This window comes from Desmodus rotundus, chromosome 6, assembly GCF_022682495.2.
Source record: "Desmodus rotundus isolate HL8 chromosome 6, HLdesRot8A.1, whole genome shotgun sequence".
Taxonomy (NCBI): Eukaryota; Metazoa; Chordata; class Mammalia; order Chiroptera; family Phyllostomidae; genus Desmodus; species Desmodus rotundus.
Window position 1 is genome coordinate 119,383,323 of NC_071392.1, and position 23,916 is coordinate 119,407,238.

Below are 23,916 nucleotides of genomic sequence, written 5' to 3' on the forward strand. Positions count from 1 at the left end.
AGAATAGTTCTAGATGCCTTGGAACTAAAAAAAGGTTCATGTTATCCTTTGCTCTCAGAGGACTTGCAGTAAGAGTTCAGAGCTGTTACCTTACAAGTTTTGCTGTATTTTAACCCACCTAATTAGGGTTGTGTGGTTTTTTTTTTTTTTCAGTATTTGACTGATAATTTATAAAAAATCAGTTAGAAGGCTCAGCATGAACAAATTTTCAACTGAGCTTTGTTACCTAGGTTTTTGTGATGCTTTAATAACCCTGTTGGAAAAACATGTTCCTATGCATTTGTCAGGCTCTGCCCAAATTCCAGTCCATTTAAAGTCATTTGTCCCTTCAGTTTGCCAGAGACCTCCACATTTCTAAGTTCAGTACCCATGGCCATGTTTGACACAGCTGGTCACCGCCCTCTCCATGACTTTGTTTCCAGGACTCTGCACTCTTCTGGGTTTCTTCTTTCTTCATCCACCTTCCCTTCTCGGTCTTTACTTGTTGTTCATCTCTCCAGCCTCTTAACTGGTTGGCACCTCGGAGTGTTTAGTTTTTATTCTGTTTTTCCTCTTGGTTTGTATTTACCTTCATGATGATCTTACTCTAGTCTTATAGCTTTACTTACCTATATGCTGAAAATTTACAAATTCATATTTCTTCTCCTCTGAACTCCAGGCACATATTTCTTATTGTCTTTGCAGTATCTTTACAAATCTCTCAATCTTAACATGTCCAAACCCAAAATCCTGATCTTTCCTCTCAAATCTATTCTTTTTATAATCTTTCCCAATTCAGTAAATGACAGTGCCATTCTATTTGCTCAAGTCATAAAATGTAGCGTCATCCTCAACTTTTTCTTATACCCCACATCCAGTCTGTTAGCAAATCTTGTTAGCTCTACCTTGCAAATTCATTTGACCCTTGAATAACATGATTTGAACTGCATGAGTCCACTTATATGTGATTTTTTCTTAATATTTTATTATTTATGCTATATTACAGTTGTCTCAATTTTCCCTCTGTGCTCCCCTCTACCCAGCCATATGTAGCTTTTTTCAATAAATATATATAGTACTATAAATGTTTTTCTCTAACTTTATTGTAAGAATACGGTATATAATATATATTACACACAAAGGATGTTAATCAACTATTTATGTTTTTGATTAGGTCAACAGTAGGCTCTTAGCAGTTAAATTTTGGGGCAGTCAAAAAGTTATTTACATGTGGATTTCTGACTGACATGGGGGTCCAGCACCTTTATCCCTGTGTTCAAGGGTGAACTATGTATCCAATATCCAACCTCTTCTCTACTGCTGCTACCCTGATCTCTCACATGGATTATTACTGTGATCTCCTCTTGGGATGCCTGTGACTACCCTTGCCCTTCCTGTTCTTAACAAGGCAGAGCAATCCCATTAAAACTTAAATCATTTTCTTCTTCTGTTCAAAACCACCCAGTGGCTCCCTGTCTCAGTGAAAGCCCAAGTACTGATAGTAGCCCAGGGTCATTCACGTTCTGGCCTTTCGTCACCTCTTCTGCCTCATTACCTTCTCCTTCCCTCTTATTTCCCCTTCTCCAGCCACAGTGGCCTCCTTGCTGTCATCACAACCATCATTAGCACACCAAGCACATCACAGTCTTGCATCAGGGCCTTTGTTTTTGCTCCTCTTTGCATGGAATGTGCTTACATCAGGTATATCTGCAAGGCTTGTTCCCTTCCCTTTCCCTTCCCAAATTTTTGCTCGAATGTTGCCACCTCAACAAGACCTTCCCTATACAACATTTTAAATTATAATCCCCACCCCCAACAGCAGATGTTATTCTCCCTACCCTACTCTACCTTTTCTTTCTATAGCACTTAGTACCTTCTAATACACTATATGGTTTACTTCTTAATAGTCTGCCTCTCTACACCAAGTAGAATGTAAGCCTCATAGGGGCAGAGAATTTTGTGTTTTTAGTGCTATGTCCCACATGACTAGAACAAAGTACAGATTTGATAAATATTTTCTCATTAGAAGTGATAGTATTTTTATTAAGTTACCAGGTGAAGAAAATAATAAATAAGAAGAGGATACTCATTGTGAAACTGTCAAACTTTTCATTAATTAGAAGTTGTAGGTGATGTGGGATTTACCTATACAGATAGCCAGTGGGATTTACGATGTGGAGTGGTAAGACCCTACTGCCTTTTCTTGCAAACATAGATAGGTAAACCAACCTATGTTGGTAAAAGTCGCACAGTTAAAATACAAAGGAATGTTAGCAGAGCTTGGGTCCTAAAAACAAATATGGAGTCCTGCTAACAACTTTACAGAACATTTACAGGGAAAAAAAGGAGAAAAAGGAGAAATATGTCCCTTCTTCAGTATCTGATGAAATTACCAAAAAATAGTTTTTAAAAAAAGCAACAAGATTTATCAATTGTAGCCAAAGAAAAGAGTGTTTAAAATTTTCAAGGTTTAAACTTAATGCTTTAAAACCAGCATCAGCAACTTTAGCCCACAGGTCAATTCAGCCTTCAGCCTTTTTTAGTACGGTCCATAAGCAAAAAAATTGTTTATATATTTTTAAAGTATTAATAAAGAGCAACCAAAAAACCAAGATGACAGGCTCGCAAAATGTGAAATATTTATATCTGCCCCTGTAGAGAAAAAGTTTACCCACTCCTGCTTTAAAAACTTTGAAAAGTGGCAGTGAAAGTAGCAACTTGACTTTGTTTATACACTGTCCCCACTCCTGAGGAACTGTAATAGTAATCATGAGAATTTCCAGTAATACTGTAAGTTCCAGAGAGAGATGGACTGACCTCTGAGCTGGCATGCTTACTTGCTCATAGAGATTTAACCACAGCAACACCCTCTGCAGATGACCACCTAACAGGTTGCTCATTACGGGGGAAAAGGGAGAAAAATAATACAAGGTAATAATGTCTGAGAGTCCCCAGTAATACATGGATCACGTATAACATACCCAGCACATAAAATGCCTTCAGTCAGTGGTAGGTCTTCACATTGTGTTTAAAGAGGTTAAGTGATTTCCCTGCAATTGTACAGTCACAACCTGGTATTGCTGGGAACTGTACTCTACCCGTCTGACTTTACAGCCCATGGTTTTCTTTTTAAATTATACTGCCCTGAGAAACCCAAATTATGAGTCCCCAAAAACCCAGCTCAAAAATCACCTTTTTCTTAAAACCTCTGAAGATTTCCCTTCCTCTTTTAACTTTCTACCATCCCCAGAAAACTCATCTTGTATAATTATGGGTATCTTTTATAGTTGTTGAAGTGCACTCTCTTAAATATGTATACACTATATTTTGCTGTGTATAATGCACTCCCATGTATAATGAGCACCCACACTTTTGGCCCAAACTTCCAAGAAAAAAAATCTTTTGTTTTAATTTTTAAATTCAATTTTTATTTATTTATATTTAGATACATGTTTTTTTTGTATTATAAAGGAATTTTAGCATTTATTTTTGAACATACTGTGGTACAAGAAATTTTATGTAACAAATAATTACAAAACACAAGAACAGATATAAAGTACAGGAAATTTTGTGTACTGGTAACAAATTTATGGCATTTACACATCATAGAAGGCCAAGAACTCTCCATCACTGTCAATATCAGAAGTATCATCTTCTTCAATTTCTACATTATTGGTGTCTTCTGAAGAGTCACTTTCCTCGTCTTGGTAAATTTTGTCATCCTCACTTCCATCCATAGCATTGCTGATGCCGCATTTTTTAAATGATTTCACAACCACTTCCTTCTTGACACTGTTCCACGATCTTAGGATCCAGTCACAAACCTGGGCGATGGATGCTTCCTTGATAGTGCCTGTAGGTAGTAAATCATTACCTGCTGACTGCATCCAAGACGTCCACTCTTTCTTCATTAGGGCCTTAAAGAGCTTATTTACTGACACATGAAGAGGTTGTAGTTGGCTGGTTAGTCCACCAGGTATCACAGCAAGTTGGGTTTTCAAGTCCGCTGCAATTGCTTTTGCACTTTGTGTAACATGGGCTTTGAAATGATCAAAAACAAGCAAAGCTGGTTTTTTAAGTAATCCTCCAGGCCTTCGTGACCAGACTTTGTTAAACCAGATTTTCATGCCTTCTTCATTCATCCATCCTTTTTCATGCACGTGGATAATAACTCCACTTGGAATCTTTTCTTTCGGAAATGTTTTTCTTTTAAAGATGATCATGGGTGGTAACTTTGTCCCGTCTGCACAGCAGGCTAGAGCAACAGTGAAATGTGTTTTCTCATAACCACTAGTTTTAACAGCCATGGTCTTTGTTCCTTTGACGTCCATAGTTCTGTTGGATGGCACATCAAATGTGAGTGGGACCTCATCCATAGTGGCGATTTGGGACAGCTCAAAGTTGTAAGTTTTTCGAAGATTGATAACATAAGAATGAAATTCCAAAACCTGCTTCTCATAGGCTGCTGGAAGTTTCGGGGCAAGTTTCGTTCGTGTCCTCATGCTCAAACCTTCTCTCTTCATAAAGTTAAAGCACCATTTAGGTGTTCCTGAGAAATCCTCAATGTTTTTTTCTCGTGCAATCCTTTTACCTTCTTCTTGTATCATCTTGGTCGAAACAGAGATCCCGGTTTGATGCTGCTTCAGAATCCAGGTCCTCACCTCCTGCTCCACCTCCGGCCACTTTGGAGGTTTCCCTCTCATTGCCTTCTTCTGTCTTGGCATCTGGAGAAGCTTTTCTTCCTGTTGCCTCCACAGTCTGATGACACTCTCTGTGGGAGGAGGTCCAAAGTGTCTCTCCGCAGCTCTGTTGCCATGCTTTTTAGCATACTTAATAACTTTTAGTTTAAAGCTTGCAGTGTATGAAAACCGTTTTGACATTTTCCCAGAGATTTTCCAGTAATTTCTCCTGCCTATAGTGTATGAAAAGAAACGTCACACTGTTCACCCAATGGTGATAAAGTTGGCATCACATATCTTATCAAGTGGATCACAGCTGGAATCATCTATCTTACTCTGTGGATGAGAATATGTTGCTCTTTATTTCATTTCATTGAATCATTGGCTGAAACTGCTTTCGTTGCAAGTTTGTCGTAAGTTCAGCAAAACCAGTGATCATATTCTAGGGTATTATTTTGCATACAGATATCATTATTGCTTTCTAGAGTTAAACTTTCAACACATAAGCATAAACAAGAGAATTAAAAACATTTATATAGATACAGAATTAGTACCACCCATGTATAATGCACATCCTTATTTTTCCTTCAAAAATTTGAGCAAAAAAAGTGCACACTATACACAGCAAAGTACGGTATCTTATCTCACCTGTTTGGATTTAAGCCTTAAAGTTTTTTTAAGGGTCACTTTCATATGTTCTTTATTTTTGTAACCCTCACAGCATAGTGCTGCCCCTGTGGAAAATATTGAAAGAGTAAATATCACATAAAAGTTAGTTAAATAAGCCCCACTGGTGTGGTTCAGTTGGTTGGATGTTGTTCTGCAGACTGAAGGGTCTCCTGTTCGATTTCCGAGCAGGGCACATGCCTGGGTTACACGTTCAGTCCCTAGTTGGGGCGCGTACGGAAGGCAACCAATTGATGTTTCTTTTTCATGTCGATGTTTCTCTCCCTCCCTTTACCTCTCTCTAAAATAAAAAATAAAATAAAATTTATTTTAAAAAGTTAAATGTTTTATTTGCAATAAAACAGAAGTTCTCTACTGTATGAAATGTTATTTTAACTTCTGAAAACAATGGAGATATCTTTTATTGTGGAATAATTTCCATTCCATACGATTTAGAACTTGACTAAAGGACAGTTTTTTCTGTATTATTTTACTGTGATAGGTATTTGTGGAATAGATGAATTTGATAAAATGGGAAGTCAACATCAAGCCTTGTTAGAAGCCATGGAACAGCAAAGTATTAGTCTTGCAAAGGCTGGTGTGGTTTGTAGCCTCCCTGCAAGAACTTCCATTATTGCGGCTGCAAATCCAGTTGGAGGACATTACAATAAAGCCAAAACAGTTTCTGAGAATTTAAAGTAAGTCTCTTCAAACATTTATACCTTTAGTATACCGAAGCCCTGTAAGGCAATACGAAGAAGATAACTGAGGGCATGCTGGGTAGTTCATAGACATTACAAGTTTCCAGTAAATGTATAAAATGTGTCTGAACACTACAAATTAAAACAATGAAGTACTACTGATATCATCCAGAGGCAAGCATTTTAAATATTAATAATCATTATTGCCAAAGGGATGTAGAATTTAACATTTTGAAGGACAAGTTGGCATGTTATCATTATTACAAATGTACACATTTTGTTTGTTCCTGCCACTTCTCTTAGGAACTGCACTCACAAAAACAGTCACACAGGTGCACAAAAATATGTTTACAGGGTGAGCGTTACAGCATTGTTTATCACTGACAAAGACTGGAAACAAAATGTTCATCTATGGGGAACTGGTTGAATCATGTGCTAAGATTGTACAAGGGAAAGGAGCTCTGTAAGTACTGATAGGAGAACACATGTGTGCTTTACTGTTAAGGGAAAAGAACACATGATATACTCATATATGTGGTATGACCCCACTTTTTCCCCAAAACAATGTTTATATCTGTATATGTATATGCTTTCTCTTCTAATTTGTCCCACAGGTTGCAAAAATGAATGGGGAGGGGAAAATAGACTTAAGGGATACAAAGGGAGAAAAAGACAAAAGAATGTCTCAGGTGAAAAACTGGAACCTTTCATTCTTGTGGGGGGGGAAAGCTAATTTTCTAATGTTTATTAATGTAATTATTACTTCTAATGTAGAAAAGGTACATGGTAAAATACATAATTGTACTTTGAGATTCTGGGTATTTTTGCATCAGCACCACCACCAAAAAAGTCAGTTTATTAGTTTTTCTTAGTAAAATGACAAAGGGCTATAATTGGAAAGATCAGAAGGATCCTAAAGGATCCAGGGGACATAGATTCTGGACTTTAGTGGTACCACAAGCCTGCTTTGGGATGTTGGTCAAATTTGTTAATCACTCTAGATTTCAGTTCTCTTGTCTCAGATAGAGGAGTTATCTGATTAGTGGATTCAGAGATGATTAAATAGAATACTGCATTTTTATTAGGGTGACTAATTAGATGCTACTTTAAGGGAAAAATGGGCTTTTTGCTTCTAAATGGGCATAAATGCTTTGAGAGAGACTCAGTGTGTTTGTGAGGCAACAGATATAAAAGATTGAGAACTCAACTAGATACTTCTGATATGTCATGTAGCATTCTAGCATTAAAAATTCAAAGATCCTACATCATAGGGAGTGATATAGACCACAGAGAAGAATTCAGTGGTTTGGATGGTAAGAAAGGGCCATGTCCTCAACCTACCAAAGGATGGTAGGTATGAGGAGCAACCCCAAAAACCTGGAATTTATTTATAAAAAATTGTGTATTTATTACATGTTTTAACTTCAGTCAGCTTCAAAGTACTTCCATTTGATGCAATACACCTATCAAGACATTTTCTTAACTGCTCAAAACATTTTGAATTCATCAATTTTTTAAATATATTTTATTAATTATACTATTACAGTTGTCCCATTTCCCCCCCCCCTTCACTCCCCTCTGCCCTGCACACCCCCACCCACCCACATTCCCCCCCTTTAGTTCATGTCCATGGGTCCTACATATGAGTTCTTTGGCTTCTACATTTCCCATACTATTCTTACCCTCCCCCTGTCTATTTTCTACCTACTATTTATGCTACTTATTCTCTGTAACTTTTCCCCCTCTCTCCCTCTCCCACTCCCATGTTGATAACCCTCCATGTGATCTCCATTTCTGTGGTTCTGTTCCTATTCTAGTTGTTTGCTTATGTTTTTGTTTTAGGTGTGGTTGTTAATAACTGTGAGTTTGCTGTCATTTTACTGTTCATATCTTTAATCTTCTTTTTCTTAGATAAATCCCTTTAACATTTCATATAATAAGGGCTTGGTGATGATGAACTCCTTTAACTTGACCTTATCTGGGAAGCACTGTATCTGCCCTTCCATTCTAAATGATAGCTTTGCTGGATACAGTAATCTTGGATGTAGGTCCTTGCCTTTCATGACTTGGAATACTTTTTTCCAGCCCCTTCTTGCCTGTAAGGTCTCTTTTGAGAAATCAGCTGACAGTCTTATGGGAACTCCTTTGTAGGTAACTGTGTCCTTTTCTCTTGCTGCTTCTAAGATTCTCTCCTCATTTTTAATATTGGGTAATGTAATTATGATGTGCCTTGGTGTGTTCCTCCTTGGGTCCAGCTTCTTTGGGACTCTCTGAGCTTCCTGGACTTCCTGGAAGTCTATTCCTTTGCCAGACTGGGGAAGTTCTCCTTCATTATTTGTTCAAATAAGTTTTCAATTTTTTGTTCTTCCTCTTCTCCTGGCACCCCTATAATTCGGATGCTGGAACATTTAAAGATGTCCTGGAGGTTCCTAAGCCTCTCCTTATTTTTCTGAATTCTTGTTTCTTCATTCTTTTCTGGTTGGATGTTTCTTTTTTCCTTCTGGTCCATACCATTGATTTGAGTCCCAGTTTCCTTCGCATCACTATTGGTTCCCTGTACATTTTCCTTTGTTTCTCTTAGCATAGCCTTCATTTTTTCATCTATTTTGCAACCAAATTCAACCAATTCTGTGAGCATCCTGATTACCAGTGTTTTGAACTGTGCATCTTATGGGTTGGCTATCTCTTCATCACTTAGTTGTATTTTTCTGGAGGTTTGATCTGTTCTTTCATTTGGGACATTGTTTTTGTCTGGATGCACCTGTTACACAGTAAGGGGTGGAGCCTTAGGTGTTCACCAGGGGCCAGGTAACCCATGTTGGTTCGTTGTGAGGCTGTATGTGGGGAAGGGGCCCAAGAGGGAACAATGGCACTTGCTCCGCTCTCTGCAGGATTTCAGTCATTTCTGCTAACTACAAGCAAAGCGGACCCTTCTGGTGCTGATTCCCGGGTGAGTGGTTTGTGTATGTTCAAGGACCCTGTGGGTCTCTCCAACGAACTCTTCTGTGAGACTGGGAGTTTCTCCCACTGCTGCCTCAACCACCACAGGTGTTTTCACTCAGTGGTTTGAGGCTTTATGTCCCCACACTGGAACCCCGGGTTGGGTGGTCTGTTTTGCTCCCCAGTTGTTCCTCCCCGTTTATCTGCACGTGAATGTGGGACTGCCTGCTCCACCAGCCACCGCCTCACTGGGGCTGCCAGCTGCCAGCTGCCACCTTGCTCTCCCGGTCCTTCAGCCGCAGCCTTGCTGAGCGTCCTGTCTGCCTGGCTGCCCATCTCCGCCCCTCCTACCTGTCTGGATGAATGTGTCTTTAACTCCTTGGTCGTCAGACTTCCATACAGTTGGATTTTCTGTCAGTTCTGGTTGTTGTTTTTTTTTTAATTGTTGTTGTCCTTCTTTTGGTTGTGTGAGGAGACACAGTGTCTGCCTATGCCTCCATCTTTGCTGGAAGTCAGCTGAACTCATCAATTTTGATGCCTTTTAGTGCTTCTCCTATTTTTTATTTTACCTCTTCCACATCAGCAAAATGTTTCCCTTTGAGGACACTTTTCATCCAGGGGGGAAGATGTTGCTTGGGGTGGGATCAGATGAATAGGGAGGGTGGGGCACAGGGGTCATACCATTTTTGGTCAAAAACTGTGGAACACTCAGCACTATATGGGTAGGTGCACTTGTAAATCACCCATCATAAAATGGTCAAACGTGTTGAGTCTTCCAAAAAATAATTCACTGAAGCCAAATGCAGCCTCTCACAATGCTAGCTGGTACACTGATACAGATGGGTTCCCAGAACACTCACCTAGTGGGGGAAGCTTGTACTACAAGGGGCCTGCCCTCCAGAAGATAATTCCATTTTTTTGGGTGTCCCCTCGTATAAGGCTGTGCACATGTTGTAGGGCATATGGCCTGATGTCTCTGGAGTTGGGGGGTGTGTTATTTAAAAGCTATTGCTTGTTTCTGTAGCCTAAAACCTTTTTTAAGTTCTACATGCAACTTGAGTAATAAACGAGTTTCCTAGGTCTTCAGTTTGTTTTTACGTCAATCATTGTTTCTTCTTTCATGCCTCTTTAGAATGGGGAGTGCCCTGCTATCCAGATTCGATTTGGTCTTTATCCTGTTAGACACCCCCAATGAGGACCATGATCACTTACTCTCCGAACATGTAATTGCAATACGAGCTGGAAAGCAGAGAACTGTTGCCAGTGCCACAGTAGCTCGTCTGAATAGTCAAGATTCAAATACTTCTGTACTTGAAGTGGTTTCTGATAAACCATTATCAGAAAGACTAAAGGTACAAATGTTTCTTTTTAATCATTCAGTTCACTTCTGTTTGAATGTCAGCATGTTGTGTATTGTAGAGCAGTAGCATATAAACTTTCATACCACAGCTTTCACATTATAATACAATATTAGGGTTTATGTAAATTTCATTTGAATTAATCTATATTAACTAGACCGAGAGCTAGACAGAATGTTTGGCTTATTTGAGAGTCTTTTTGAATTTTATATTTATGTACAAAAGTTATTTTAGCTGAAAGATTTTAGTTGCCACTTATCCTTGTATTCTTGGGCCTTTGTATCATGTGTCAGGTGGTTCCTGGAGAAACAATAGATCCAATTCCCCACCAGCTATTGAGAAAGTACATTGGTTATGCTCGTCAGTATGTCTACCCAAGGTTATCCGTGGAAGCTGCTCAAATTCTTCAAGACTTTTACCTCGAGCTCCGGAAACAGAGCCAGCGATTAAATAGCTCACCGATCACTACTAGGCAGCTGGAATCTTTGATTCGATTAACAGAGGTTTGTTTAAGTTGATGCTTTCTTAGCTTAAGAAAGGCTACGTAGGCCCTGGCTGGGTAGCTCAGTTGTTTGAACTGTCATCCCTATACTCCAAGGTTGTGGGTTCAATCCCCGGTCAGGGCACATATAAGAATCAACCAATGAATGCAATGAGTGGAACAACAAATCGATCTCTCTCTCTCTCTCTCTCTCTCAAATCAATAAATAAAAGAATAAAGAGGACAGATGAACAATATGATTTCTCTCAAACTTCTGCAAGACTGATTTGGTTTTTCTTTTTATTGGGAAGCATTAGAAATTCATTTTTTAAAGGTTTGGTCAAATTTTTTAACTATAAATACCACTTCTTTCTAGGCACAGGACCAGTCTGTTTTTGTTGTTTGTTTTTTATAACGCCACTTAGGAAACTCCTATAGTATGAAGAGTGGTTAGGTTAACTATGTTAGGATTTAAAGAGAACATGGAATGTGTCAAATACTTCGAGTATTTGATTTGGTAGATGACAGATCCATAATAATACTGCCCCTTTTTCTAGCAGCACTAATATCTATTCGCAGCTATTGCAGTATGGAACACTAAAAGAACACTGGCAGTTAAAATTAGCTGGGCCAGAGTTTGGGCTTTTTGCTTCTAAAACCTGATTAACTCCTCTTTGTTGTTTTAACAGATTGATTAGGTATGACTTCTTGAAAGTAAAAGGCAAGAAAAAAACAAGTATATTTCATAATCAAATCTTCTGAAATGAACATTCAGAAAGATATGTCAGTAGATAAGAATTGGCTTTAATCCATGTTTAATATGTTCTGCCAAAGTGAGTACTAATCCATATTTTAAATGAGTGATTATTCTCATACTCGGGTTTTCAAATCACTTTTTAAAGTTCTGACTTTCATATTATAGCTTCCTTCTCCAAAAGCCAGTTTTTGTGTAAAATGAATAAATGAAAGCCTAGCTATAACTATACCTGCTCAAACAATGTTAAATATATCTATATTTTGTTATCTGAAAATAGTTGTTTTCTTTCAAAGGCACGAGCAAGGTTGGAATTGAGAGAGCAAGCAACCAAAGAAGATGCTGAGGATATAGTTGAAATTATGAAATATAGGTAAGATTAAAATGTTTAATGTTTTAAATGAAATGTCACTCATCTTTCCATCTCAAATACAAATCTTAATTAGGCCAAGCAAAATTGTTTTTATTTAGTCCATTGGATCACATCTTACTCTGAACACAAACTGTACTTTCTTGGTTTAAAATACCTGGATAGCCCTGGCCAGTGTGGTTCAGTTGGTTGGAGTGTCCTCCTTTAACCAGAAGGTTTCAGGTTTAATTTCCCGGTCAGGGCACGTACCTAGGTTGCAGATTCAACCCGTCTAGGTGCGGGTGCCTGCAAATCCCCAGTCCGGGCACCTACAATCTCCAGTATAGGCGTGTACAGGAGGCAGCCAATCAATACTTCTCTCTTGCATCAAGTTTCTCTCCCTTTCCCTCTTAAAAAAAGAAAAAAAAAAGCAAGGAAAAAAATGTCCTTATAGGTAAGGGTAAAAAAATAATAAAATAAAAAACTATCTCTGGGTAAATAATCTTTACATAAATTTTTTTTTTGAATGGGCAATACATTTACACAATTCTAAAATTATTTCAAAATTACATATTTTGAGAAGACTTTCTTTCATCCTGTTTACCACCCACGCTTCCTCTCCACCAAAACACCATTACTTTTTTGTAAATAGCATGTCTTACACTGTTCTGTACCTTTTTAAAAATTTTGACATTATATCTAGAGATCTTTCCCTATTAGGAAATAAGAGACTTCTTTTTTACAGCTAAATAGTATTTTATTATTTTTATATTTTTTAAAGTATATTTTATTGATTATGGTACTACAGTTGTCCCAACTTTTTTCTTCCTTTTACCCCCTCTGCCTTGCAACCCTGACCTTCCTGCATTCCCCACACCCATTTAGTTCATCTCCATGGGTCGTACGTATTAGGTCTTTGGCTTCTCCATTTCCCATACTCTTCTTAACCTCCCCCTGCCTATTTTGTGCCTACCAATTATGCTTCTTAATCCCTGTACCTTGCCCCCATTCTCCCCCCTCCACCTCCCCACTGATAACCTTCCATGTTATATCCACTTCTGTGCTTCTGTTCCTGTTCTAGTTGTTTGCTTAGTTTTTGGTTTTTAGGTTCAGTTGTTGATAGTTGTGAGTCTGTTGTCATTTTACTGTTAATAGTTTTGATCTTCTTTTTCTTAGATAAGTCCCTTTACCATTTCATATAATAAGGGCTTGGTAATGATGAACTCCTTTAACTTCACCTTATCTGGGAAGCACTGTATCTGCCCATCCATTCTAAATAATAGCTTTGCTGGATAGAGTAATCTTGGATGTAGGTCCTTGCCTTTCATGACTTAAAATACTTCTTTCTAGCCCTTTCTTGCCTGTAAGGTTTCTTTTGAGAAATCAGCTGACAGTCTTATGGGAATTCCTTTGTAGGTAATTGTCTCCTTTCCTCTTGCTGCTTTTAAGATTCTCTCCTTATCTTTAATCTTGGGTAACTTAATTATGATGTCTTGGTGTGTCTCTTTTTGGATCCAATTTCTTTGGGACACTCTGAGCTTCCTGGACTTGTATGTCTGTTTCCTCCACCAGATTGGGGGAGTTCTTCTTCGTTATTATTTGAAGTAAGTTTTCAATTTCTTGTTCTTCCTCTTCTTCTGGCACCCCTCTGATTCAGATGTTGGAATGTTTAAAGTTGTCCCAGAGGTTCCTCAGCATCTCCTCATTTTTTTCATTTCTTGTTTCTTCATTCTGTTTGAATTGGATGTTTATTTCTTGTTTTTGTTCCAAATCATTCACTTGAGTCCCAGTTTCCTTCCCTTCACTGTTGGTTCCCTGTATGTTTTCCTATATTTCACTTTGTATAATCTTCATTTCTTTCTTTATTTTGCAACTGAACTCAATCATTTCTGTGAGCATCCTGATTACCAGTGTTTTAAACTCTGCATCTGATGGGTTGCCTGTTTCCTCACCGCTTAGTTCTTTCACTGGAGGTTTGATCTGTTCTTTCATTTGGGCCGTATTTCTCTGTTTGGCACATCTGTTATGTAGTAAGGGGCAGAGCCTTAGGTATTTGCCAGTGTGGGGCAACCCTCTTCGCTCTGTTTTGGCATTCTCTGTGGGGGACGGGTTACAGAGGGAACAATGCCGCTTGCCTGGCTCTTGCCCCACTTTCCTTTCCATCACTTCTCTCGCTTCCCATAAGTGGATTGTGCCCTTTCAAGGGCTGATTCCCAGGTGGGTGGGCTTGTGTACCTTGTAGGACCCCATGGGCCTTCCCAGTGGACTCTCCTGTGACACTGGGAGTTTCTCCCGCTGCTGCAACCCCCACAGACTTTTACAGCCAGAGGTTTTTGAGTCTTTAGTGTCCCATATTAGAACCTGGGTTTCACAGTCTGTCTTGCTCCCCAGTTGTTCCTCCTGGCTTATCTGTACGTGAACGTGGGATTCCGGGTCAGTCAGCCCTTGCTTCACCCACGTGGTCTGACATCTTGCCACATGTCCTCTCTGCCGTGGCTGCCCATCTCCACCCCTTCTACCAGTCTGGATGAATGTTTCTTTAACTCCTTTGTTGTTGGATTTTCATGCTTCTTGATTTTCTGGCATTTCTGGTTGTTTATTGTTTTTAAATTGGTTGTTATCCTCCTTTTGGTTGTGCAAGGAAGCGAAGTGTTTCTACCTACACCTCCATCTTGACTAAACCCTGAAATCCTAAGTAGTATTTTATTATTTAAATACACTATAATTTAACTAGTCCCCCATTGCTATTAGATACATATTTTCCATTCTTTTCTTCTTACAAACAATGTTACAATGAGTAAATCTCTGTAACATAATTCATATATGGGTAGGTGTATACCTGTATGAGAAAGTCTCAGAAATGATATTTCTGGGTCCCAGGATAAATACTTTAGGATTTTAACAAATATTGCTAAATTGTATTCTTTGTATTTTGTCATTTGATAGATCATGATTCCTAGGAGGTAAAAAAGAAGAAAAATTATATTTCAACGGATCATATATGTCTACCTTAGATATAGATGTTTTTAATCAATAAAAGCAAAAGCTGGTTATTTTAGGTAGGTTTTTCTTTCAGTTCAAAATTTTTAATAGGTTCACACATTCATAAACTTCAAAATTGCCAAGTTCAGAAAGCATACCGTGGAAAGTTTCCTCCTACCCTGTTTACGAGCTACCTAGCCCTTCCTTCTGTGCCCCAGTGGCTACAGCAAATCTTTTGTGTTATGACTTTCAGATATAAAATACCTACCAGAACTCTGCATCTGTGTATTCTTCTTCTTTTTTTAATGGAGAAGTGGTAGCATACCACACACATTCTTTTGTTTTCATTTATAGTGCATCTTTGAGATCATTCCATATCAGTGCCCAAAGAGCACTTCCTTTTATTTTTTTACAATTGCATAGTATTCCATAGTGTGAGTGTGTCATAATTTAGAAATTAGCTTTTTAATGTTCTCATAGCATTTAAAATATAAATGTTAGGAATCTACTTTTCCAAGGCCAAAATATATGTTAATCTAAGGGTGAAATTATTTTGTTAAGCAATTCAAAGTAAGTGTGTTTTGTTTTTGCCCTGAGAGCCCCTATTCTGGGGCTTGCTTGGAATCAGAACCAGGTGACTTTGCGGAGTTGTTCCTCTTTGGCTCTGAGTATAAGTGGTACAGCATAGCAGGAAGAGCGTGACCTGGAGCTGCCCCAACAAATTAGATTCTGCTTCTCAGTCTCCTTCTGTGCAAAGCACGCCACAAAGGATGGTGCTGAGGTATAGCCTCGCAACAAGGCTATAAAAAGTAAAAAAATGTGGTTCTGGCACATTAGTTGACACTTGGTAACTAACACTATATTTATGACCAACAGCTCTAGCTTTGATGATATTAACATGACACTGAGCAGATCTCCCTTTCTCTGACCCATATCACACACTGAAAACTTAAAAAAACTGGCAGATCTCACATCACACATCAGGAGCTTCCAAAATTATTACCCTTTTCAAAGGATTTCTTGGGTCTAGTCTTTTATGTATTCTTTCCATCTAAATTTTCTAGTAGCTCTAAGCTGCAGGTCCTTTTCTTCCTTTCCTCATAGACAAAGCCTTTACGTGGTTGTCTCTTCATTCCCCAGCTGGTACTGGCCTGTCCTTGGAGGCCACTTGGTTCCCTCTGCTGCCTTTAGAAGCATGCTGTATGGGCAGGAGGACACCCACGCTCCCTCTTGAAGATCTAAGCATTAACCTGCCATTTGTTTCTTGCCCTATAGGCAGCCTGTGGACAAAAGGGACCTTTGTCTTTAATTCTGTCTGTCATAATTTGTTAGCAAGTGAGGTTACAGTCTTTGAAAGCTCTAAAGACTCAAGAATTGACAGCTCTTAATGATTCCTGGTGCCAGAGCACTGACTCACAATGAGTAAAATCATAAATAACATCCCTTTCAAACAATTCCTAATGTAGTACCTTCTATATCTGAGTATCTTATTGGTTTAGCATCATACAGTATTGAACCACCAGTTTTCTCTTGTATGTGATGCAGTACTAGGGTTTGAGGGGTCTTACAGGTGAAAGCTTTACCAAGCTTGCTTTCTTCCACCTCCAGTGGACTTCATTGTTGGGGACCCTCTAGTTGCCATTTATAAGCAGCCAGATAGTGTAGGAATTACTAGACTTTCTCATACAACATGCTGCCAGTGGCTCATATATGAAGCAAAGGAATGGCCACAAATACTAGCTGCCTTCCTGACTTCTGGTAGGAGACCAGACCAGGAAGAAACCTGAAACTGTCCTAACAGTGATCCTTTTTTTCATTAGAAAAGGAAGTCAGTGAACCTAACCAAAATTCCAGAAAATTTGGATTTTTTTTCCTAATTAAAACAAGGACCAACAGGGACTTCTTATTTAATGACAAGAAGCTGCCTCTTTACTTACAATCTAGAGTGTGTATCTCTGTTTGTGTATCTTGTGCTTAAACTCTCCATGTTTGGGGTCGAGCTAAGACTGCCACTTCTCTTTTCCTTTTAATCTCCTGCCCTTTGGGTCTTCTGGTGCCTGAGTCTGCTGACAATGTCAGGTTTTTCCACTCCATAGAATGTTGGCTATCAAGCAAATCAAAGGTCAAACTACCCTCATCGCCCTCTCTCTTAAGTGTAACATTCTCTTTTTGAGGCTTTACCCTTACTCAGTTTCCCAAAGCCTCCGACCCCAGACTTTGCCTCAAGCAGCCATCTGGTATTTCTCCACAATAAATCCACTGGTCTGTGGAGGCCATCAATTAGTTCTTATATATGAGCTTAGACTTTACCAAGATGAATTATGCTTTAATTACCTTTTCAATAAAAATGCTGTATAGCTTATTTATGATTAGTTCTGCATGTCTCAGTAATCATTTATACACTGTTTACATGTGCTTTTCCATCCAAGAGGAACTCTTGGGCATTTCCTTGTTGAACTTGTTTCTACTGCTTCTCAAAGTAGCCTTGCTGGTAAATCTGAATGAGTTTTAGGCTGTCAGTTTACTTCTGGACTCCTGAAAAAAGAGGTGTCATTATTAAGTGTAAACAGTACTTACATGAGATAACCAGTTTCCCGGACTTGTCTTGAGATAGTTAGTTTCCCTAAATTGAATGGTTTTTTTTATTGTCTTTTATAAAAGTTTTCAGATAAAAGAAAATAGTTTGATTCCAAATGATTGGAATTACCTGGCACAATTTCCATGTTAGAGATTAAGACCCAGTTAAACACATTGAGACTAGATTGTGAATTATCGGTTTTGTTACATTTAACGTACTTGGCTGTCCTTAGTCTACACTGTGTGAGAGCAGGGACCTTACCTGTCGCATTTACCAGTGTATTCCCAGGGCCCAGCATCATGCCTAGTGCACAGCAGGCCCTCATTAAATGTATTTCTTTGATGGTAAAGTTGACCTTAGTAATCATCTTTCATTCATTAACTCTCATTTCAGAGTTCCCATCTCTTCAGCTTTTGAATGTTTGACCTAAATGTGATTTTAAACCTGTTAAACTACCTTTTAACTGGGAAGCATAAGCCTAAATAAGAAAAATCTGAACTGTGATACAGTTTATCATAGTTATCAGAGCACACAGCTATAAAAATGAAATGTGTATTGGCAACAGTTCACAAAGCTTTCTCTTAAAGTTAAAAATATACCAGGACACAGAAGAGAACAGAGCCGCCCTTTTTTTTCAGAGCTACCCTTTAAATGTGAGAGATCATTTTTCTATCATAGTTTTTTCTATTTCAGAAAAGTAGCTCAAATATTTTACATTATCTTTCTTCAGATCTGAAGCATGTAGCTCAGATTCAAATCCCAGACGTGCCAAAAGTTACAATAGCTATGGAACTTTTGGCAAGTCAGTTAACCTTACTAGACTTTGTTTCTTCATCTGTAAAGCGGAAATAAGAATAGTCCCTAATTCACAGGATTACTGAGAAGACTAAATGAGATAGCATATGCTAAATATTATTCAGGAAAATATTAACAATTATAATTAATGTAGCCTAAAGCATTTTTGACAACTATCTGAGAAATAAGCATATGGTAAAATTATATGGTAGAGTAATTAATCATAAAAGCCTTGCTCTGGCTGGTGTGACTGGCCTGCAGACCAAAAGGTTGCCGGTTCAATTCCCAGTCAGGGCAATGCCCGGGCTGCAGGCCAGGTCCCAGTTGAGGATGAGCAAGAGGCAGCCGATCAATGTTCCTCTCACACATCAATGTTTCTCTCCCTGTCTTTTTCCCTCCTTTCTCTTTTCTAAAAATAAATATTTTTTTAAAAGCCTTAAGTAAGATTATACTGTATTACAGGGGAAAACACATACTCATTTATCTCATTATCATTTATTACAGTCTTATTTGAATGGCATGTATTTCTATTTGTACAGTTCATTCTCTTTCATGTAGGCTCTTACCTATTTTAGAAAACCAAAAGCTCTGTTTTTATTAAGCCTTTAAACTCATTCCTTTGAGCTCTTTAAGATCAGGGATTGGGCCTGGCCAGTGTGGCTCAGCTGGTTGGGGTTTGTCCTGCAAAGTGAAAGGTCACCAGTTTGATTCCAGGGTAGGACACATGTGAGTTTGGTCCCTGGTAGGGGCGCTTATGAGAGCCAACCAATCGTGTTTCTCTCCCTCTCTTTCTCCATCGCTTCTCCTCTCTCAAAAGATAAATAAATAAAACCTTAAAAAAAAAAAAGAACAGGGAGTGTACCTGTTCTGTTCATCTACTATAAGCCCAGTGCTTAGTAGGCAATTAATTTACACTTGATTAATTCCTGATTAAATAACATCTTTGCCTCTAAGCTTGACTGTGAGTTATATCTGTCCCCATATACAGACACAGAATTCAGGCAAGGACTCGGCAATAGGGCTGTATTAGAGAGGATGGCCGATTATATCAAACTGGTGTTTTCAGATTTCTGCCTAAAATTTATTGTCAAGTGCATTTTGTTCTTCTCTTGATGAAACTGTGAAAATAAGAGGGAGCAGCAGAGAATGGGAGGTGATAGGTATATCCTTTATCTAACAATGACTGTAGATGTATATCTAACAATGATTACTACAAGTCATCAGAACCCTTTAATTCACTCCTAGAGTATTTTTAAACACCTTTTATTTCCCAGATGCTGCACTGGGAGCTGGGAACACATCTTTACCCAGTAAAGTCTAAATTTTAGCATGTTAAAATTTTTTTCATGGATCAAAAAAATGTTCCAGGTATTTATGTTATAGTCTATCAACTTTATATTTTTATGCATTTCTCTTTTCATGTTCAGAGGTTTCTTAAAAGTGTCAACTCTAAAATGTATTTATCCCTAGTCCATACTATAGTAAATTTCGTAGTGGCCACTCACTAAATATTACATGTTTAAATCTCTGCTACATGAGGCCTATGGCCACTTCCACATTTTTCTTATTATAATCTGGAGGCCCGTAATAAAAATTTCAACAGCCATGTCACTTTGGGTAACTTTGTTTTTATTCCCCTCCCATCAAGCATGCTGGGAACTTACTCTGATGAGTTTGGGAACCTAGATTTTGAGCGATCCCAGCACGGTTCTGGAATGAGCAACAGATCAGCAGCAAAAAGATTTATCTCTGCTCTCAACAACATTGCTGAAAGAACTTACAATAATTTATTTCAGTTTCATCAACTTCGACAGATTGCCAAAGAGCTAAACATTCAGGTATGATAAACCAAATACTTCAATCTTTTTTATAATAATGTCAGGTCTTTATTAATGTATAATAGAATTTTTAAGTATCAAAAGATTTGGAGTAAAAGAATGGAATAGGCATTTTGCGAAACAAAAACAAGCTTGTTTTATTTAAGCTATGAGATTAGCTGTGTAGAGCTTTAAAAAAACTTACTATCTTTACCTACCTCTTTTCAGAAGGTTCTTCAGTGTCATGATAGTTAGGAGGACGCACTGCAGGAAGGCTCAGTTTCCCCGTGGGCAGTCCTTGTGAGCAGGGCATCCGAATGTCTCTGAGCCTGTTTTTGTAACTGGACGTTTGTACTTCTTACTCTCCTTCCCCTTTTCTGCCTTGTAAAACAGTTTAAATGGAGAATGGCCCACTTAATTTCAAAAGCTAGTCTAATTTTTGTTTAGACTCTAAGCTAAAACAAATATAAAAGATTGTCTGCAGCAGTGGCTGGGTTGCTGAGTCGGTTAGAGCGTAATCTGGATATGTCAAGGTTGTGGCTCTCATCCCTGGTCAGGGCACACAGAAAACTCAGTCAACCAATGAATGTGTAAATAAGTGGAACAACAAACCAATGTGTGTGTGTGTGTGTGTCTCAAACTGATTTTGAAAAATTCTGTGCATACTGGAGTTTTCATTTTTTATTAGCTTTGCATTCTAGAATCCAAAGTTCATATGTAGGCAGTTTTCTCTGTTAGTACAAATAATTTAATTTGCCTAAGATACTTGACAACTGTGTATTACTTTTTGAGAGAGAAATTTTAAAAATCGTATTTTTGCACATTAGTAGGCTCTTTTTCTTGTAATTTGTTTGTTTGGGCTAACTCTTGTGATGTTTTCTTCCAGGTTGCTGATTTTGAAAATTTTATTGGATCACTAAATGAGCAAGGTTTTCTCTTGAAAAAAGGCCCCAAGGTTTACCAGCTTCAAACTGTGTAAAAGGACTATGAAACTAGAACCTCCTGGGTTTATTGGCAATTTAAAGCTACCCCAAGAATGAACAATATGCAGAAAAAATACTGTTCTGAAAAATGACATTCCAAAAGTAATATAATAGGAAAGGACTGTTGAACCAATTTAAAAAGTGATAGTCATTTGTTAATTTTTACAGCTTCTATTAGGTTAAAAATATGTTGTTTATATTTTTTATCTAAATGATGTAATTATAAATTATAGTTTTGTTATTGACCTTTTATTCTTATCCTTCACAGTTTTACACACAAAGTGTCCATTTGGGGAAACATTCAAAAAGTCACTTTTTCCCTGCTCCCTCCTCCTGCTGCTGTGCACCCCATGTGCCCCAGCCTCCGGCCTGTGGGAGCATGCTCCACACAAAGTTACTTTTTAATGTTTAAAAAGTTCTGCAACAAAAAACGAATTTATAGCTTTCAGAAATAAATTGAAACTATTTATTTATCTTAACATCTTAGTTACTGAAACATTTTTAAGATGTACTTTATTACTAAAGATAAACAGACTTATTTTAAATAAATAGCTGTGCAAGGCTTATATTAAAACCTCTACTTTCCACACTTCCACATTCCCTAATTTTCTGCTCAATTTCAACTGTGTTCCTATTTACCTCCCTTTTTCTAAAGGACATGCTAATACTGCTCATTCTTAAGTTTTCAGTTTTAAAAATTAACATATTACTACAGAGGGTCAGAATGTTCTCTTAAACCCTTTTACATACATATATACACACTTGCCCATTTCTTTCCAATTTAGTTATGTATCAACTTTTAGGTAAATCTGTATTTACATTGTTACGACTTGAATATTATTCATTTCCTTCATGTACTTTTTGTTGTCTCTGGGATTAAAAACTTGTGTTTTAACTGCTTAATTTTATACGTACCAACCACTAATTTGACCCCAAGGATCCACTGCAAGTCAATGTCTCTTCCCAGAACATAGAAAAAAATCGAGTAGTCTATTTTCACTTCCCAGAAATCTCTCTCCTGGAATTCTCTGACCTTTTCCAGTCAGAACTATGCGGCTGTCACCTTGGGACTTCTCATTTTCTCTCCCATTTCCTGTCTCCTGTGTTGTCTCCTTTCTTGTTTTACTCCCTTCTTTTGGTGGAACCCATCTTCTAAGTAGCTTCCTGAGAAAAGAATTCACAGGGCAAATTCTATCCTCACCCGTGGATTGAGAGTCTGGGCATAGAGTTTTAGTTTGGAAATCATATTCACTCAGAATTTTAGATACTGCTCTATTATTTTTAGTTTTCTGTGTTGCTGTCTAGAAATCCAAAGCCAGCCTCATGTTTATTCCTGGTACCTGACCTTTCCCCCCTCTCCCACACTCATTTCACCTCCCTTTTTCCCCATGGTGGTCTAAATTTTAGTGTTTAGTAATCTTAACATGCTGGCTTCTCATGCCAAAAACTTGAGGATTATCTTTACCTCTTCTTTTTCTTGTCCCCATGTCCATCAAAACAAATCCTTTCAGCACTATCTTCAAACTATCTGAAATCTGATTGCTTATTATTACTTCTATTTCCACTATTCTTACCCAACCCACCATCTCTCTTGTTATTACTTCTATCTCCACTATTCTTACCCAACCCACCATCTCTCGTCCAGCTTTGTAAAGACAAAGACTTTGCTTTATTTACTGCTGCTGCGTAGCAGGTGGAACAGGTTTTGATCACATACCCCTATGAGGCAGATACATGTAAAATGGGTGACTGTACCACTTACAAATAAGACACAGTGGTATAGAGCCTGAGTGAAATGGTTAAGGAAATTGTTTTAAGAGTAGAGAAAAAGATTAAGAAAATTAAAAAGAGTTTGTAGTAACAAGATGGAGGTATTCTCCCCCTTCTCTCCTGTGAAGTTGTTCAAAAGCAATAAGGAAACTCAGAAACAGAATGCATAGTCTAACTTCTGTGAACTAGGAAACAAAACCCAAACCCCAACATTAAGAAGAGCTGCCAAAAGCAATGAAGATGAACCAGGCAGCTTTACACAAGGGAAGAAGCAGAGGTAATGCCTGTGGCTGAAGATTTTAGAAGGAACCAATAAAGTTTCTACGAGTATATTTTGCACACCTTTTGAAGCTGAAAATAAAATCTCGCGTTTGCCATAGCGAGAACGTGGCATGCAGGTTGGCAGTGGCAGCTTCTCCGGACCGTGCTGGAGTACAAGAAGTAAGAGAAAGGTGTTAAATGAGAAGTCACATAGATAAGCCATTTTGAAGGAGAAAAAAAAAACTGTCCTCACATTTCTCCAAAGCAATATTGTTTACTAAAACGAGAAATGCCTACAAAATTTTTTAAGGAATAATTTCATACCCAGATGTTTCAGTCAGGTACTTGTTTGTTAACATGGAGTCAACGAACTCTGTGAAGGGCCAGATAGGCTTTCTGGGCCATTCAGCCTGTCACAAACACCGAACTCCAGCATTGCAGCACCAGAGCAGCTATCGGTAATATGTAAGCAAATGAACATGGCTGCGCTCCAGTTAAACTTGATTTATGGGCACTGAATTTTGAATTTTATAAAATTTTCACATACTGAGACTACTAAATAGTTTTGTTTTTAAAAGTCCTTTAATAATGGTAGTGGGTCAGATTTGGCCCATAAGCTATAGCTACAGACTTGGTTGCAAACAATAAAAACTGACTTGAAGCAGGAAAAGGAATTTTCTTAAAGAATTCTGGTTAGCTCAAAACTGTTGGAAGGCTGGTGAACCAACAGGATAGGCTTCGAGGAGGACTGCCATAACCATGTCTTAGAACGGGCCTGAAGGGGAAGCCACTACCACCTTACCAGCACACGGGACTGTCTGGG

At 38.2% G+C, this 23,916-nt stretch overlaps 1 protein-coding gene across 5 annotated transcripts in view; it reads left to right on the forward strand.

The window, feature by feature from the left end:
* The window catches only part of MCM8 (minichromosome maintenance 8 homologous recombination repair factor), a 46,190-nt gene extending 24,130 nt beyond the window's left edge, over positions 1-22,060 (forward strand). For 4 of the 5 annotated variants that reach the window (XM_053927321.1, XM_045195004.2, XM_045195009.2 and 1 more), the window contains exons 14-19: positions 5,827-6,022; positions 10,098-10,317; positions 10,617-10,826; positions 11,855-11,931; positions 19,911-20,100; positions 20,966-22,060. In XM_053927321.1, the coding sequence (XP_053783296.1) occupies positions 5,827-6,022; positions 10,098-10,317; positions 10,617-10,826; positions 11,855-11,931; positions 19,911-20,100; positions 20,966-21,058 (986 nt within the window). In that variant the 3' untranslated portion in view covers positions 21,059-22,060. Of the gene's footprint in view, positions 1-5,826; positions 6,023-10,097; positions 10,318-10,616; positions 10,827-11,493; positions 11,638-11,854; positions 11,932-19,910; positions 20,101-20,965 lie in introns of those variants that run through there. The other variant, XR_008427206.1, reaches the window with a different exon arrangement.
* The last annotated feature ends 1,856 nt before the right edge of the window (positions 22,061-23,916 follow it).